The sequence below is a fragment of the Ranitomeya imitator genome, chromosome 2 (assembly GCF_032444005.1).
Source record: "Ranitomeya imitator isolate aRanImi1 chromosome 2, aRanImi1.pri, whole genome shotgun sequence".
Taxonomy (NCBI): domain Eukaryota; kingdom Metazoa; phylum Chordata; class Amphibia; order Anura; family Dendrobatidae; genus Ranitomeya; species Ranitomeya imitator.
The window spans coordinates 238622536-238641810 of record NC_091283.1 but is presented as its reverse complement, the minus strand read 5'-3'; the positions used below and the strand labels follow the sequence as shown (position 1 = coordinate 238641810).

Sequence of the window (19275 nt, the reverse complement as noted above, 5' to 3'; positions counted from 1 at the left end):
AAAGCCTCAAACTTCTGTGTGTGAATCAGAGCTGAGATCTAACGTGATAGAAGATTACAGTGCGGGGAAGACGGTAAACCTTCATATAGAGGCCGGTGGTGATGGAGTCAGTGACCGACTCTGGCCAAATCTGTCTCTAGAGCCGTAGTAGAAGATGGAGATGTCGTCCTCATCATGAAGTAGTTATTTCTCATGTCACGTGTAATGAATATCTCCTGCAGTATTGCTAATGCCGATTCCAGGGTCGGTAAATGAGACGAGAATTAGCGTTATGGAAGATGAGTCTATGAGAAACGTATTGAGCTGCCGACTCCGAGGAGGAAACTGCTTGTTGTCTGTGGCCTAAATATATAGGATTTATTAGTAGATGTAAAGAAGGAAACTAAATACTGTGAAATAATAAATCTCATATGTTTCCCTTATTATCTCCAGTAATAGTATTATTACACAGGATTCTTATGATATTACATCGGCTCATCTTCTCATTCAGGTCTCTACAATATCGGATCCTTTCAGTGAAGATCTTCTATAGAAGAGAATTTTCCTGATTTACCCATCAGTGATGGATATGGACAGAGACAAGATGGCGGAGAGGATATTACACCTCACCCTAGAGATCCTCTTCCGGCTTACTGGAAAGGTGAGAGATTCTGATGACGTCACATTACATCATTCTTATCTATGGGAATAACAGATGGACAGAACTGGAGAGGTGAGGACTCTGGAAATGTCTGTAGTGAGATTTATTAATGTGTCTCTCCATTACCAGGATTACACAGTGGTGAAGAAGACCTCTAGTGATCGCTGTCAGGACCCTGTGTCTGAGGGATGGGGAAGACCCCTGAGCCCGATCACGGGGCCTCCACCTCATCCCCTGATCCATGAGGACATCAATGACCCGAAGATTCTAGAACTCATCTACAAGATGATTGAGCTGCTGACTGGAGAGGTGACACTGCTGGGAATGCTGGGACATTATACAGTAACGCTATGAAGGGATCGGGGGGATGACGGTATTATTGCATGTGTCAGGTTCCTATAAGGTGTCAGGATGTCGCTGTCTATTTCTCCATGGAGGAGTGGGAGTATTTAGAAGGACACAGAGATCTGTACAAGAATGTCATAATGGAGGTTCCCCAGCCCCTCACATCTCCAGGTAATAGGACTAAATACACACGGCCTATAATTATCTGAATATAAATAATGAATTCACTCCCTGTATGTGTTTCCTCCAGATCTATCCAGTAAGAGGACAACACCAGAGAGATGTCCCCGTCCTCTTCTTCCACAGGACTGTAACCAAGAAGTTCCCAATGCTCCTCAGGATCATCAGGTAGATGGAGAGAAGGTGTCAGGAGATCTCCCCTATGATGTGTAGACGCCGGTGAAGGTCTTGTGCTCAGTCTTGTTTTATCCACCAGTATTATATGTTTTATACTTGTGTAATGAGAACGGTGGAGATGGCAGGATTAGAGCTGATCATAGATGGGACTTCTCCATCTGTCGGTGACTTTTACAATATTTGTTTCAGGGTGAAGATCTGACCCATATTAATACTACAGAGACATATGTGAGGGGGGATGAGTGGTGTAAAGAGGAGATTCCCACATATGGCTACCCAGGTGAGTAGTGACCACTAAATGCAGAGAAGTCACAGATTCTTCTCATCACCGGCTGTGGCTGCTTTATCGGTGGTGTAGTCCGGCCGTGTCACCATGATCACCATTTTGCCTTTAGACCACAACATTCTCCTCCACCCAAAACTGTTCAAATAACTTTGGTCATTGAAAGCCCTTTTCTATAGAACTTACAACCTGGTAGATCCATCTACCCCCTGGGTTTAGGAGACGCTGTTACCTGCCCAGATCTGTGAACTATAAAGCCAAATTATTATTATTATTTATTTATAGAGCACCATTAATTCCATGCTGCTGTACATGAGAATGGGTTACATCAAAATTCAAATATCGCTTACAGTAAACAAACTAACAATCAGAGACTGATACAGAGGTAAGAGGACCCTGCCCTTGCGGGCTTACATTCTACAGGATTATGGGGAAGGAGACAATAGGTCGGGGGTTGCAGTATCTCCGATGGTGTTGAGGGGGTCATTACAGGTTGTAAGCTTTCCTGAAGAGATGGGTTTTCAGGTTCTGTTTGATGGGTACAAATGTGCTGGATAACCGGACGTGTTGGGGTACTGAATTCCATATGATGGGGAATATTCGGGAGAAGTCTTGGAGGTGATTGGGTTAGGAGCGAATAAGCGTGGATGAGTGAAGGAGGTCTTGGGAGGACCGGAGATTACGTGAGGGAAGATATTGAGAGATTAGTTCGGAGGAGAAAGGTTATGGATGGCTTTGTAGGTCAGTGTTAGTAGTTGAAACTGGATACACTGGGAAATTGGGAGCCAGTGAAGGGATTTGCAAAGGGGGAAGCAGGAGTGTAGCGAGGAGAGAGATTAATTAGTCGGCAGCAGAGTTAAGGATGGACTGGAGAGGTGTGAGAGTGTTAGAAGGTGGGCCACAGAGGAGGACATTGCAGTAGTCGAGGCGGGAGATGATTAGGGCATGCACAAGCATTTTGGTAGAGTGAGGGATGAGGGAAGTACGAAATCTGGAAATATTTTTGAGCTGCAGGCGACAGAAGGTGGCGAGAGCTTGGATGTACGGTTTGAACGACAAGGCAGAGTCAAAGGTTACACCGACACAGCGGATTTCCAGGACAGGGGAAAGTGTGATTTCATTTATTTTGATAGATATATCTGGTAGGAAAGATATGCGAGATAGAGGAAAGATAATTAGTTCAGATTTAGTTTAGCCAAATGACAGCGTACGTAGAATGTGCTGACAAGATAGAAAATCACTTGAAGAAAAATATTATGATGGGCCTGAAAGAGAAAGCGGAGGGTAATGATGCTGTTGGCTTTCTAGAACCCTGAGATCTTTTTGGATGAATCTCCCTTCTCTCCCTTCTGTGCTGCTGAATGTGATCATATGGTCCCTACAAGACCAGGTCCCGTCTTTCTGGCCAAACTTCACTTTTATGATCGGGGTCTGAGGAGCTCATCTCGGTTAGGGTTGAGCGACTTTTCTTTTTATAGGATCGGGTCGGGTTTCACGAAACCCGACTTTCTCAAAAGTCGGGTCGAGTGAAATCGGCCGATCCTATAGAAAAGTCGGGGTCGGCCGAAACACGAAACCCAATGCAGTGCATTGGGTTTCTAATTGTTCCCAGGGTCTGAAGGAGAGGAACCTCTCCTTCAGGCCCTGGGATCCATATTTAAGTGTAAAATAAAGAATCAAAATAAAAAATATTGATATACTTACCCTCGGACGCGCCCTGGTTCTCACCGGCAGCCTTCCTTCCTAAGAATGAGCACCTGAAGGACCTTTGATGACGTCGCGGCTTGTGATTGGTCGCGTGAGCGGTCACATGGGCGTCACGCGACCAATCACAAGCCGCGACATCATCTAAGGTCCTTCAGGCACTGATTCTTAGGAAGGAAGGCTGCCGGTGAGAACCAGGGCGCGTCCGAGGGTGAGTATATCAATATTTTTTTATTTTTATTCTTTATTTTACACTTAAATATGAATTCCGATACCGATTCCCGATATCTTAAACATATCGGAACTCGGTATCGGAATTCCGATTCCAGATCAGAAGATCGCCGACCTCATGGCCGACCCCACACAGGGGTCGGGTCGGGTTTCATGAAACCCGACTTTGCCAAAAGTCGGCGATTTCTGAAAATGGCTGACCCGTTTCACTCAACCCTAATCTCGGTACCTAATGGCAGTCAGGCTACCTCTGGCGAGATCATGGAGGGCTGTGCGGCCCTCCAAAGAAATGCCACCTCACACCATTACTGACCCACTGCCAAACCGGTCATGCTGAAGGATGTTGCAGATAGCAGATCGCTCTCCACGGGGTCTCCAGACTCTGTCACATCTGTCACATGTGCTCAGTGTGAACCTGCTTTCATCTGTGAAGAGCACAGGGCGCCAGTGGTGAATTTGCCAATCCTGGTGTTCTGTGGCAAATGCCAAGCATCCTGCATGGTATTGGGCTGTGAGCACAACCCCCATCTGTGGATGTCGGGGACTCAGACCATCCCCATGGAGTCGTTTTCTAACCTTTTGTTCAGACACATGCACATTTGTGGCTTGCTGGAGGTCATTTTGCAGGGCTCTGGCAGTGCTCCTCTTGTTCCTCCTTGCACAAAGGCTGAGGTAGCAGTCCTGCTGCTGAGTTGTTGCCCTCCTACTGCCCCCTCCACGTCTCCTGATGTACTGGCCTGTCTCCTGGTGGAGCCTCCAGCCTCTGGACACTACGCTGACAGACACAGCAAACCTTCTTGCCACAGCTCGCATTGATGTGCCATCCTGGATGAGCTGCACTACCTGAGCCACTTGTATGGGTTGTAGAGTCCGTCTCATTCTACCACGAGTGTGAAAGCACAACCAGCATTCAAAAGTGACCAAAATATCAGCCAGAAAGCATTGGTACTGAGATGTGGTCTGTGGTCCCCACCTGCAGAACCACTCCTTTATTGAGGGTGTCTTGATAATTGCCAATAAATTCCATCTGTTGTCTATTCCATTTGCACAACAGCATGTGACATTGATTGTCAATCAGTGTTGCTTCCTAAGTGGACAGTTTGATTTCACAGAAGTTTGATTTACTTGGAGTTATATTCTGTTGTTTAAGTGTTCCCTTTATTTTTTTAAGCAGGAGATGTGTTGGCATGGCCCTGGATTCATGGATTCACTCCACGTCATAAATTACATTGTTTTTAATCCTAAGAAATTCAGATTACTGCACGATCTCTCCTGAACTGGGGAGCAATATTATTTTCTCTAATCTTCTGGTCAGGATTCATAGTAGCTCCAATGGTCCACCATAAATGAATGCAACTCTGGTTAACTGTTGTTTAATCTTTGTTTGTAGTTTTCAGTTAATGAGGTTCTCGTGCTCTGGAGTGGGGCTGTGGGCGGGGATTTATGTGGTGCTCTGGATGGGGATGTGGGTGGGGCTTTGTGCTGCTCTGGGGCGGGGCAGTGGATGGGTCTTTATGTGCTGCTCTGATTACATATTCATCTGTATTGGCCTATGACAGGTCGCTAATCCCTCACTGACCTGCCCCCATTTTTACATAATGCATATAATAGTGTTGATATTATGCATATAATAGTGTTGATATTATTGTTGATAATGCCTATAATATTGTGGCTATTGGGAGGCTTAGAAAAAAAAATTACATCCAGCAAAATGACACCAGTGATGCCTGTCCAGTAGCATCTATCTCTTACTTATAGATGCTACTGCGTAGGTGCCGCCATTGACCTTATGTTACGGCTGGCGGAATGCAACGAGTAAATGTGACGTTGATATTGGTGCGTTCGCAGCCCGGGGTCCACCGTGCAGGAGAGAGATCTGCTGCTAGTGAAATGGCGGCCCCATATGGCGGTACAATGCCAAATTAGATGTGAGTTCCGTCACTCGGTCAGTACAAGGACGAACCCTGTTGCTTTACAGAGTCATGTAATATTAGTGGGACTAATACCCTAACTAGGGTTGTGCTTGCTCGGAACACTGCTGTGCTAACCCCACACAAGAAGGAACCAGAGCCAAGCCAAGCGACTAATTGCCCCCACTGACGCTAGCTACCTGCCTGAACAATTCCCACGGCTAGACGGACACACTCCACATGTAGCCTGAGTGGCAGAGTATTCACTGGCAACAAGCTCAAACGTAAATGATACTAGCGCATTGCCGTGCAGCCATGCAAACCTTTTATAGTTGCAGCAACTTCAGGACCTTCCTAGAGGACCAATGGGAGCTGCTACAGGACCTGAGCATGTGATCCCCGACCTAAAATGAAAGGTCCTCCTTTGGGCATGCTCAGAAGGAGAAAAGTAGGACTTAGTCCCAGAAGCGTCTGCTCGCCGCTGACCAGTACTGGCTACAATGGCTGAGCCTGCAAGGGCAGCAGCAACCAAGCGCACAGTATCTGCCTGAGCCAGATACTGGGACCGACGTCTCCGCTGAGCAGACTCCACTGTGGCTGAAGAGTGGGAGATCGCAGTGGAGGTGGCTTGAGATTCCCCCTGTGCAGGGGCAGGAACTCGACACCTAACACTTTATGACCTGTTATAAGTCAATACAGAGGCATATATAATCAGAGCACCACATAAAGCCCCGCCCCAGAGCACGAGCATTTTATCAACTGAAAACTACAAATACAGATTAAACAACAATCACAAGACGGATTTCATCACCAGGTATCAGTGTAATCAGTATAACGACACCGACCTGACAGTGTCTGTAGGTTGCTGTGCACAATCCTGCTGACAGGTTCCCTTTTAGACATCTCCGCTCTGCACTATTGTCACGGCGCCACCTGCCGCCACGCCTGCTAGTCACTCTGCGTGCCGACATACTTACCCGTCCTGGCGCGCTCCATCGGTGTGCGCGCGCCTTCCGGTCTCTTCTCCTGACTCGCCGCAGGTCCCTGGCTCTCGTCGGGTGCGCGCTTCTCACTGTGCATGCGCACTTCCTCTCTCTGGTCTGCAGACGCTCCGTTCCTCCACTCTATGATTCTGGAGGATCTTGACCCGGAAGTTCTGCAGCACTCGGTCTATTTAAGGTAACTCCTTCCTCTGCTCCATGCCTGATTGTCATTTGTCCTCATTTGACCCAGGTCCTTCTGTGCCTTGCTCTGTCCTGTGCGTCCGCCATATCCTGCCTGTCCAGTGTCTCCGCCATACCCTGCCTGTCCTGTGTTTCTGCCATACTCTGCTTCTCCTGTGTTTCTGCCATAACCTGCCTGTCCTGTGTTTCCAACATATCCAGTCTGTCCGGGGCATCCGCCATATCCTGCCCATTCTGTGTCTCAGTCATTTCCAGTCTGTCCTGTGTCTCCACCATATCCAGTCTGTCCTGGGCGTCCGCCATATCCTGCCTATTCTTAGTCTCAGTCATAGCCAGTCTGTCCTGTGTCTCCGTTATAGCCAGTTCTGCATCTTTTCCGCTCCTACTTCCTTTTCCCAGCTTCTGCGGCTATAGTCTACCTCGGGCCTGCCCCTAACACTCCCTGTATTGGGGGTGGTCCATGAGGCCAGCTCACCTTTGGGAGGTTCGTTGTCGTGGTTCTGCGGGTTAACTTTAGGAGTTCTAAAAGATCTGACAACTATTATACACAGTTCTTCTTGAAACTCATCTGACAGAAAATATTGGAGTTTCCGATAGTTTAGATTGTGAAGTCACCGAGCCCCGTGCTCTAATTACCCCAGAGAGGTTTCACCACTAGCTGCTCATTTATTACTGATGGAGACTGTTCAGCTTGAGCATTTCAGTAGATGTTATTGTCTATAGTCAGTTTTTGATTACAGTAGTGTCCAGAATACTCTGATTTAGCCTCTTCCCGCAGCCAGTTTTGTGTTCTTAATCAGGCCCCATTTTTACAATCTGACGTGGTCACTTTATGTGGTGATAACTTTGGAATTATTCACAAAGGATAATAGAAAACAAATGGATCTTACAAATTATTTTCCAACTTCTCACAATACCCTACATGCGATTGTACGGTACTCTCTGGGCACATGGCAGTGTTCAGAAGGGAAGGAGCGCCATTTAGCTGTTTGAATGCAGATCTAGCTGGAATAGTTTGTAGACACAATGTATTGGGAGCACTGTTCGTGGTCAACTGGCAGCTCAAAAGATCACCATGAACATGCTTGGCACTATCTTCTCTGCTTTCCATATCCCAAGGATTGCCTTGCTCATTGCCCTTTAATACCATTAATAAATAATAATAATCTTTATTTTTATATAGCGCTAACATATTCCGCAGCGCTTTACAGTTTGCACACATTATCATCACTGTCTCATTATTATCATCTAGATTCCCTATCAGTATGTCTTTGGAATGTGGGAGGAAACCGGAGTGCCCGGAGGAAACCCACGCAAACACGGAACTCAAACACAAATACAAACTCTTTGCAGATGTTGTCCTGGGTGGGATTAGAACCCAGGACTCCAGCGCTGCAAGGATGCAGTGCTAACCACTGCGCCACCGTGCTGGACTTACACTGGGACCCCTAGGCTTGGACCATGGTGTTACCTGCTATTCTGTGGTATTAGATGGCAATAATAATAATAATAATAATAATAATAATCTTTATTTATATAGCGCCAACATATTCCGCAGCGCTTAACAGTTTAACAGTTTCAAACACAAACAGTAACAACGTTAACAATACAATAATTAAAGCGAAATAAGCCGCCCCTGCTCGTGAGAGCTTACAATCTACAATGAGGTGGGGGAGATACAAAGCACAGGTGTGTATTTACAATGATGTATTTACAATGATGGTCCAGCCATCTTCAGGGGGTGGGGGATAGATGGAGATAGTGAATGGGCTACACACGCACAAACAGTAAAACAGCCCAAACACCATGATCACAGACACACCAGAGATTAGCACCACACCAGGGAAATATAATTAAAATCTGCTTTTATTACATAATACAAGTAGCAACAATGAATTCATTAAAATGTGTATCATATAAAATCAAATACTAGTACGCACCACAGGACATATAGGAATGGTACAATAGCAGCAATACCCGAAATTATATTATTAGATCCCTACCAACATAACAAAATGTGTAAATCAAAATAATGCCTATAAATGTGCTTTATATATATGCGAGGATATATATTTATCCCAATTCGTGTAACATATTAAGAAAAAGTATAAAAAATAGATAGATTGCACTTTCCAGTTGGATTTCTTTGTGATTTACATGTATAGCACTTTTTGTATATAGGCAATGTGCCAAAAACAAGGGTTACATATGCACCTAAAAGTGCTTACATGCTCGAATGGTCCTGCGCTCAAAAAAAGTGCTAAGTGCTGTACTTATAACCAGCAACCAAATGCTTTGTGCCAAAAATAAATTGTTTACATGCTCAAATGGGTATGAGCCCAAAAAAAGTGCTAAGTGCTGTGCATATAACCAGCAGGCATAAGCCCGGCAAAAAAAAATATATACCGTACTTAGTGCCAAAGATAAATTACCTATGCATACAAAGTGCTTACATGCTGCAACAGTCCTAGGATACACAAATGCTGAATATACAAAGTGCACGGAGGGGACCTAAAATAATACCAAATACCTTTGGGTAGCTTGGTCCTGTGGTAGCGCTAAGAATATATATTTTTTTGCCGGGCTTATGCCTGCTGGTTATATGCACAGCACTTAGCACTTTTTTTGGGCTCATGCCCATTTGAGCATGTAAACAATTTATTTTTGGCACAAAGCATTTGGTTGCTGGTTATAAGTACAGCACTTAGCACTTTTTTTGAGCGCAGGACCATTCGAGCATGTAAGCACTTTTAGGTGCATATGTAACCCTTGTTCTTGGCACATTGCACTTTCCAGTTGGATTTCTTTGTGATTTACATGTATAGCACTTTTTGTATATAGGCAATCTATCTATTTTTTTATACTTTTTCTTAATATGTTGCACGAATTGGGATAAATATATATCCTCGCATATATACAGTTAGGTCCATATATATTTGGACAGAGACAACATTTTTCTAATTTTGGTTATAGACATTACCACAATGAATTTTAACCCCTTAGTGACAGAGCCAATTTGGTACTTAATGACCAGGCCAATTTTTGCAATTCTGACCACTGTCACTTTATGAGGTTATAACTCTGGAACGCTTCAACGGATCCCGCTGATTCTGAGATTGTTTTTTCATGACATATTGTACTTCATGTTAGTGGTAACATTTCTTCGATATTACTTGCGATTATTTATGAAAAAAACGGAAATATGGCGAAAATTTTTAAAATTTTGCAATTTTCAAACTTTGTATTTTTATGCCCTTAAATCAGAGAGATATGTCATGAAAAATAGTTAATAAATAACATTTCCCACATGTCTACTTTACATCAGCACAATTTTGGAAACAAAATTTTTTTTTGTTAGGGAGTTATAAGGGTTAAAAGTTGACCAGCAATTTCTCATTTTTACAACACCATTTTTTTTTAGGGACCACATCACATTTGAAGTCATTTTGAGGGGTCTATATGATAGAAAATAATGAAGTGTGACACCATTCTAAAAACTACACCCCTCAAGGTTCTCAAAACCACATTCAAGAAGTTTATTAACCCTTTACGTGCTTCACAGGAACTGAAACAATGTGGAAGGAAAAAATGAACATTTAACTTTTTTTTGCAAACATCTTAATTCAGAACCATTTTTTTTATTTTCACAAGAGTAAAAACAGAAATGTAACCATAAATTTTGTTATGCAATTTCTCCTGAATACGCCAATACCCCATATGTGGGGGTAAACCACTGTTAGGGCGCACCGCAGAACTTAGAAGTGAAGGAGCGCCGTTTGACTTTTTCAATGCAGAATTGGCTGGAATTGAGATCGGACACCATGTCACATTTAGAGAGCCCCTGATGTACCTAAACAGTGGAAACTCCCCACAAGTGACACCATTTTGGAAACTAGACCCCTTAAGGAACTTATCTAGATGTGTGGTGAGCACTTTGAACCCCCAAGTGCTTCACAGAAGTTTATAACGTAGAGCCGTGAAAATAAAAAATCGCTTTTGTTTACACAAAAATGATCTTTTCGCCCACAAATTCTTATTTTCACAAGGGTAACAGGAGAAATTAGACCACAAAAGTTGTTGTGCAATTTCTCCTGAGTACGCTGATACCCAATATGTGGGGGTAAACAACTGTTAGGGCGCACCGCGGAGCTTGGAAGAGAAGGAGTGCCGTTTTACTTTTTCAATGTAGAATTGGCTGGAATTGAGATTGGACGCCATGTCGCGTTTGGAGAGCCCCCGATGTGCCTAAACAGTGGAAACCCCCCACAAGTGACACCATTTTGGAAACTAGACCCCTTAAGGAACTTATCTAGATGTGTGGCGAGCACTTTGAACCCCCATGTGCTTCACAGAAGTTTATAACGTAGAGCCGTGAAAAAAAAAAATTGCATTTTTTCTGCAAAAATTATCTTTTTGCCCACAAATTTTTATTTTCACAAGGGTAACAGGAGAAATTAGACCACTAAAGTTGTTGTGCAATTTCTCCTGAGTACGTCGATACCCAATATGTGGGGGTAAACCACTGTTTGGGCGCACCGCAGAGCTTGGAAGAGAAAGAGTGCCGTTTTACTTTTTCAATGTAGAATTGGCTGGAATTGAGATCGGACACCATGTCGCGTTTGGAGAGCCCCTGATGTGCCTAAACAGTAGAAATCCCCCACAAGTGACCCCATTTTGGAAACTAGACCCCCCAAGGAACTTATCTAGATGTGTGGTGAGAACCTTGAATGCCCAAGTGCTTCACAGAAGTTTATAATGCAGAGCCGTGAAAATAAAAAATATTTTTATTTTTCACAAAAAAGATTTTTTAGCCACCAAATTTTTATTTTCACAAGGGTAACAAGAGAAATTGGACCCCAAAAGTTGTTGTCCAATTTGTCCTGAGTATGCTGGTACCCCATATGTGGGGGTAAACCACTGTTTGGGCGCACGGCAGAGCTCGGAAGGAAGGAGCGCCGTTTTGGAATGCAGACTTTGATAGAATGGTCTGCGGGTATTATGTTGCGTTTGCAGAGCCCCTGATGTACCTAACCAGTAGAAACCCTCCACAAGTGACCCCATTTTGGAAACTAGACCCCCCAAGGAACTTATCTAGATGTGTGGTGAGAACTTTTAATGCCCAAGTGCTTCACAGAAGTTTAGAATGCAGAGTCGTGAAAATAAAAAATATTTTTTTTTTCCACAAAAAAGATATTGTAGCCCCCAAGTTTTTATTTTCACAAGGGTAACAGGAGAAATTGGACTGCAATAGTTGTTGTCCAATTTATCCCGAGTACGCTGATGCGCCATATGTGGGGGTAAACCACTGTTTGGGCGCACGGCAGAGCTCGGAAGGGAAGGAGCGCCTTTTTGGAATGCAGACTTTGATAGAATGGTCTGTGGGCATTATGTTGCGATTGCAGAGCCCCTGATGTACCTAAACTGTAGTAACCCCCCACAAGTGACCCCATTTTGGAAACTAGACCCCCCAAGGAACTTATCTAGATGTGTGGTGAGAACTTTGAATGCCCAAGTGCTTCACAGAAGTTTAGAATGCAGAGTCGTGAAAATAAAAAATATTTTTTTTTTCACAAAAAAGATATTGCAGCCCCCAAGTTTTTATTTTCACAAGGGTAACAAGAGAAATTGGACCCCAGAAGTTGTTGTCCAATTTATCCCGAGTACACTGATGCCCCATATGTGGGGGTAACCCACTGTTTGGGCGCACGGCAGAGCTCAGAAGGGAGGGAGCACCATTTGACTTTTTGAGCGCAAAATTGGCTGTCGTGTTTGGAGACCCCCTGATGTACCTAAACAGTGGAAACCCCCCAATTCTAGCTCCAACCCTAACCCCAACACACCCCTAACCCTAATCCCAACCTCATCCATAATCCTAATCACTAACCCTAACCATAATCACAACCCTTACCCCAAAACAACCCTAATGTCAACCCTAACCATAACCCTAATCAAAACCCTAAATCCAACACACCCCTAATCCTAATCTCAACCCTAACCTCAAACCTAACCCTAATCCCCATACACCCCTAATCACAACCCTAACCTTAACCCTAATCCCAAACCTAACCCTAATCCCAAGCGTAACCCTAATGCCAACCCTAACCCTAATACCAACCCTAATCCAAACCCTAACCCTAATCCCAGCTCTAACCCTAACTTTAGCCCCAACCCTAGCCCTAACTTTAGCCCCAACCCTAACCCTAAGGCTACTTTCACACTTGCGTCGTTTGGCATTCCGTCGCAATCCGTCGTTTTGGACAAGAAACGGATCCTGCAAATGTGCCCGCAGGATGCGTTTTTTGCCCATAGACTTGTATTGCCGACGGATCGTGACGGATGGCCACACGTCGCGTCCGTCGTGCACTGGATCAGTTGTGTTTTGGCGGAGCGTCGGCACAAAAAAACGTTCAATGAAACGTTTTTGTACGTCGCATCCGCCATTTCTGACCGCGCATGCGTGGCCGTAACTCCGCCCCCTCCTCCCCAGGACATAGATTGGGCAGCGGATGTGTTGAAAAACTACAGCTGCTGCCCACGTTGTGCACAATTTTCACAACGTGCGTCGGTATGTCGGGCCGACGCATTGCGAAGGCCCCGTACCGACGTAAGTGTGAAAGAAGCCTAACCCTAAATTTAGCCCCAACCCTAAATTTAGCCCCAACCCTAACCCTAACCCTACCCCTAACCCTAACCCTAAATTTAGCCCCAACCCTAGCCCTAACCCTACCCCTAACCCTAACCCTACCCCTAACCCTACCCCTACCCCTAACCCTACCCCTAACCCTACCCCTAACCCTACCCCTAATTTTAGCCCCAACTGCTGTTCTCCTGCCGGCCGGCAGATGGAGACAGATGGCGGGCGCACTGGGCATGCGTCCGCCATGTTCTGCTGCCGGCGGCCAGGAGGAGCAGCAAGAGGATCCAGGGACCTAGGTGAGTATGCTAGGGTCCCCGAATCCCCCTATTTCTCTGTCCTCTGATGTGCGAGGACCCCCGGCAGCCGAGACCCCAAAGATTCTCCCGGTGCCGGCCGGCGGGCGCACTGCGCATGCGCCCGCCATTTTGAAGATGGCGGCGCCCACCGGGAGACACGAGGAGCATCGGGGGAGCTAGGTGAGTATTGGGGGGCCACCTGGGACCCCTTTTCTCTGTCCTCCGATGTGCGATCACATCGGAGGACAGAGAAATTAAAAAGAGATCACTTTTTTTTTTTTTTTGCGATTGCCGGTAAACGGTTAATTACCGGCGATCGCAAATGCGGGGTGGGTTAAAAAACCCCCGAATCATGTTCTCTGGGGTCTCGGCTACCCTCGGCAGCCGAGACCCCGGAGAAAATCGGCCTCTGGGGGGCGCTATGGACTTTTTCCACAGCGCCGTTAATTAACGGCGCTGTGGTTTAAGTACCCTTAGCGGCCGCCGTTAAAAGGCGTATCGGCGGTCGCTAAGGGGTTAAACAAAACAATTCAGATGCAGTTGAAGTTCAGACTTTCATCTTTCATCTTAGGGTATCCACATTAAAATTGGATGAAGGTTTTAGGAGTTTCAGCTCCTTAACATGTGCCACCCGGTTTTTAAAGGGACCAAAAGTAATTGGACAGATTCAATAATTTTAAATAAAATGTTCATTTTTAGTACTTGGTTGAAAACCCTTTGTTGGCAATGACTGCCTGAAGTCTTGAACTCATGGACATCACCAGACGCTGTGTTTCCTCCTTTTTGATGCTCTGCCAGGCCTTCACTGCGGTGGTTTTCAGTTGCTGTTTATTTGTGGGCCTTTCTGTCTGAAGTTTAGTCTTTAACAAGTGAAATGCATGCTCAATTGGGTTGAGATCAGGTGACTGACTTGGCCATTCAAGAATATTCCACTTCTTTGCTTTAATAAACTCCTGGGTTGCTTTGGCTTTATGTTTTGGGTCATTGTCCATCTGTAGTATGAAACGACGACCAATCAGTTTGGCTGCATTTGGCTGGATCTGAGCACACAGTATGGCTCTGAATACCTCAGAATTCATTCGGCTGCTTCTGTCCTGTGTCACATCATCAATAAACACTAGTGACCCAGTGCCACTGGCAGCCATGCATGCCCAAGCCATCACACTGCCTCCGCCGTGTTTTACAGATGATGTGGTATGCTTTGGATCATGAGCTGTACCACGCCTTTGCCATACTTTTCTCTTTCCATCATTCTGGTAGAGGTTGATCTTGGTTTCATCTGTCCAAAGAATGTTCTTCCAGAACTGTGCTGGCTTTTTTAGATGTTTTTTAGCAAATTCCTGTCTAGCCTTTTTATTCTTGATGCTTATAAGTGGCTTGCACCGTGCAGTGAACCCTCTGTATTTACTTTCAGGCAGTCTTCTCTTTATGGTAGATTTGGATATTGATACGCCGACCTCCTGGAGAGTGTTGGTCACTTGGTTGGCTGTTGTGAAGGGGTTTCTCTTCACCATGGAGATTATTCTGCGATCATCCACCACTGTTGTCTTCCGTGGGCGCCCAGGTCTTTTTGCATTGATGAGTTCACCAGTGCTTTCTTTCTCAGTATGTACCAAACTGTAGATTTTGCCACTCCTAATATTGTAGTAATTTCTCGGATGGGTTTTTTTCTGTTTTCGCAGCTTAAGGATGGCTTGTTTCACCTGCATGGAGAGCTCATTTGACTGCATGTTTACTTCACAGCAAAACCTTCCAAATGAAAGCACCACATCTCAAATCAACTCCAGACCTTTTATTTGCTTAATTGAGAATGATATAACAAAGGGATTGCCCACACCAGTCCATGAAATAGCCTTGGAGTCTATTGTCCAATTACTTTTGGTCCCTTTAAAAACAGGGTGGCACATGTTAAGGAGCTGAAACTCCTAAACCCTTCATCCAATTTTAATGTGGATACCCTCAAATGAAAGCTGAAAGTCTGACCTTCAACTGCATCTGAATTGTTTTGTCTAAAATTAATTGTGGTAATGTCTATAACCAAAATTAGAAAAATGTTGTCTCTGTCCAAATATATATGGACCTAACTGTATAGCACATTTATAGGCATTATTTTGATTTACACATTTTGTTATGTTGGTAGGGATCTAATAATATAATTTCGGGTATTGCTGCTATTGTACCATTCCTGTATGTCCTGTGGTGCGTACTAGTATTTGATTTTATATGATACATATTTTAATGAATTCATTGTTGCTACTTGTATTATGTAATAAAAGCAGATTTTAATTATATTTCCCTGGTGTGGTGCTAATCTCTGGTGTGTCTGTGATCATGGTGCTTGGGCTGTTTTACTCCATGCGGTGGTGGTAACCACTCATTTGCACAGAGTACCTGAAATTGATATATAATATAATTTTGATTTAAATAAGATATATAATACGTCTCTTGATATTGTGTGGTACTTCTGTGTTTTAAAATATACACACACAAACATAAGACTTTGATTACTGAATGTGATAGGCCACTCTGAACAAATGTGTTTTGAGCGAGCGCCTAACACTATGCAAATTGTGGATGGTCCTAATATCTTGGGGAAGAGCATTCCAGAGGATTGGCACAGCACGGGAGAAGTCTTGGAGTCGGGAGTGGGAGGTACGGATTAGTGCAGAGGTTAGTTGAAAGTCATTTGCAGAGCGCAGCGGTCGGTTAGGCCGATTGACAGAAATGAGGGAGGAAATGTAAGGGGGCCGCACTGTGGAGAGCTTTGTGGGTGAGAGAAAGTGCTTTGAATTGTATCCTGTAATGAATGGGCAGCCAGTATAATGACTGGCGAAGGGCGGACGAGTCCGAGTAACGATTAGCCAGATGGACGACCCTGGCTGCTGCATTAAGGATAGACTGGAGAGGGGTAAGTCGAGTGAGGGGGAGGCCAATTAGTAGAGCATTACAGTAGTCCAGGCGCGGGTGGATCAGGGCGACAGTGAGGGTTTTTGTTGTTTCCATGGTGAGAAAAGGGCGGATTCTAGAGATGTTCTTTAGGTGTAAGCGGCACGAGCGGGCAAGAGATTGTATATGGGAGGTGAAGGAGAGATCGGAGTCAAACATAACACCCAGATAGCGCGCCTGCTGCCGGGGTGTTATTATGCTGCCACACACGGAGAGGGAAATGTCAGATTTAGGGAGGTTAGTAGATGGCGTGAGCAGAAGAAGTTCAGTGGCAAGAAGGATAGTCAGGTAGCTGGGTCAGAACCAGAAGTACAGAATCAGAAGGCACGGGTAGTCAGTAAATAGGCCACGGTCACAACAGGAAACAAATACACAAGCCGCAAGCTGAGCACAGAGGACTGAACCAGAGGAGAACAGCGCTGTTTCTGGCAGATTTCGGCCATGTGCTTTGAGCTTTTGTGGGGTGTGGTACTTTCCAATTGGCTGAAGTAGGGAGCAGATTACTCCAGCTGGACAGCAGGAGCAAATGAGATTGGACACACCATATGCAGAAGCCCTAATATGACTAAATGACAGAAAACCAGAAGAGTCGAAATCCCCATAAAGTGATTCCATTTTGTAAATTAATTCACTGAGGGTTATAATCTATACATGTGGTCAAAATTGTTTGTACCCCTAATGACAGAAAAATCCACAATGGTCACAAAAATAACTTGAATCTGACAAAAGTAATAAGAAATAAAACATCTATGAAAATGAACAAATGAAAGTCAGACATTGCTGTTCAACCATGCTTCCATAGAATTAAAAAAATAAATAAAATAAAGCTCATCAAATAGGCCTGGACAGAAGTGATGGTACCTCTGAAAATAATGTGACAAAAGAGACATGTTAAATCGCGGTGTGTCCACTAACTAGCATCACAGGTGTCTACAATCTTGGAATCAATCAGTGGCCTATATATACGACTACAGGTACTCACTGTCCAAAAAGAGTTATTTCCTAAAAATAACAGTTTATTGAAAACATGACATTACACGAAAATCACAAAAAAATCATGATGAAAACAGCTTATCAATGACAAGGCTCATGGAGAGCTTCTGTGTGAAGGACACAAAAACAGTGGCACTGAGAAAAAGCAGGCTGGGCAAACAGAGGTCATAAATCTCCACCTCAATAAACTTCAATGCAATAGCAAAAAAATGCATAGTGCAAATAAGGCGCAAACATTATACCAATTATCCGATAAAGTAGAGGGCTTAATATGGCTTAATGTGGGAGAGTATACATCACTGTAAATAAACCCATTAGCCAAATATCACTACCCTAGGGAAAAAAGAGACACTCAAACAATGTCATGCTTACCCATGTCGCCTGTCAGCGTGTTTCCAGGGCAGCCCCGAAACACGCGTGTTTCGTGTGGGCTTCTTCGGGAGGAAGCCTACTGAACGTGCATCGGGGCTGCCTTGGACACATGCTGACATGTGACATAGGTAAGCAGGACATTGTTTGAGTGTCACTTTTTTCCCACTGGTAGTGATATTTGGCTAATGGGTTTATTTAGAGTGATGTATACTCTCACACATTAAGCCATATTAAGCCCTCTGTCACAATGTTGTATGAAATATCATATAAGTTTAGTTTCTCTTGTTAGCAGGCTGCGGGCTAAAAAGCCCCCCCTTCCCTTTCACTCAGCGAAGAGCTTTCCTTTCCAAGGTATGGGGAAGAGGATTTTATTGCCTCTAGCTCTGAGAGCAAAGGAATTTACGACCGCTGGTGTAGGAGCAAACTCTGTCCAGCTAGAACTGGATTATAAATCCCCACAATCCCTGAGGTCTTTGTTCTGTTTTTGTAAGATATTAGGCAAACCATTTAAGATAGGAACAGGAAAATACATATTCTTAATCTCCCTCGGTGAATCTATCCACCACGGTAAACCTGAGCTTCTAACTCCATCAGGTAAAAAAGTAGGGATTTCTCTGTAATGACGCATCACACATATGACATATTTGATCTCGTTAGAATGCCAATGTTAATACAAGATGAATGCTGGGTTTGTTATGACCATGACATGTTCTGGAGCGGAGTTATAGAAATTAGACAAATTTAAGGTTGAATTACTAAGACTGAAGAGGTAGGAGGGACGAGGTGATCCAACCCCTTTCTGGGATGTCACAGGCTGCAGCTATAACTGTCTGGCCAGATACCAGCAGTCAGTCTGCTGCTGGGAGAACATGTGAGTTTGATCTGAAGAGCTGTACCACATGCATTGGGACTTTTGGGAGCTCCGCCCACCAGCATGGTTGTTGCCTGAACTGATATGAACTGAGAACATGTGAGTTGTACCTTTTCTTATTTAATCCCTGTTTATTTTATAATTATCTTGTACATATTTCAATTGTCTCATATTGTAACATCTTTATATGCCTTTTTACAAACACTGCCTTCTTTCGGAGTAAAATATATAAATTACTAGTTTTCGTTCTTCGTGCTCTAAAACGTACCCTAAGTCTCCTGAAGGGAATTACGCTACTGTGTTTGGGTTAGCTTCGGACCCATTTAACCCTGCTGTTCTGTTTAGATTTCACATACACTTGTACTGTTCCCGGTCATTTTTGACCGTCCTTATAAAATAATCATTTTTAGCTAATCTAAGTGGTTTTTTTAAACAGTTTTTGCACTATTATATTGCTTGTAAAGATGGTTGTTCAAATACCAGAAAAAAAAATAAATACAAAGCTT

The 19275-nt window shown here is 44.2% G+C and overlaps 1 protein-coding gene across 2 annotated transcripts in view; it reads left to right on the top strand.

Annotated features, from left to right (window-relative positions):
- Positions 1-494: 494 nt before the first annotated feature.
- LOC138662832 (oocyte zinc finger protein XlCOF22-like) overlaps positions 495-19275 on the top strand; it is a 36042-nt gene continuing 17261 nt past the window's right edge. For both annotated transcript variants that reach the window (XM_069748805.1, XM_069748804.1), the window contains exons 1-5: positions 495-640; positions 770-949; positions 1033-1156; positions 1236-1333; positions 1532-1622. In XM_069748805.1, the coding sequence (XP_069604906.1) occupies positions 563-640; positions 770-949; positions 1033-1156; positions 1236-1333; positions 1532-1622 (571 nt within the window). In that variant the 5' untranslated portion in view covers positions 495-562. The remainder of the gene's footprint in view (positions 641-769; positions 950-1032; positions 1157-1235; positions 1334-1531; positions 1623-19275) is intronic.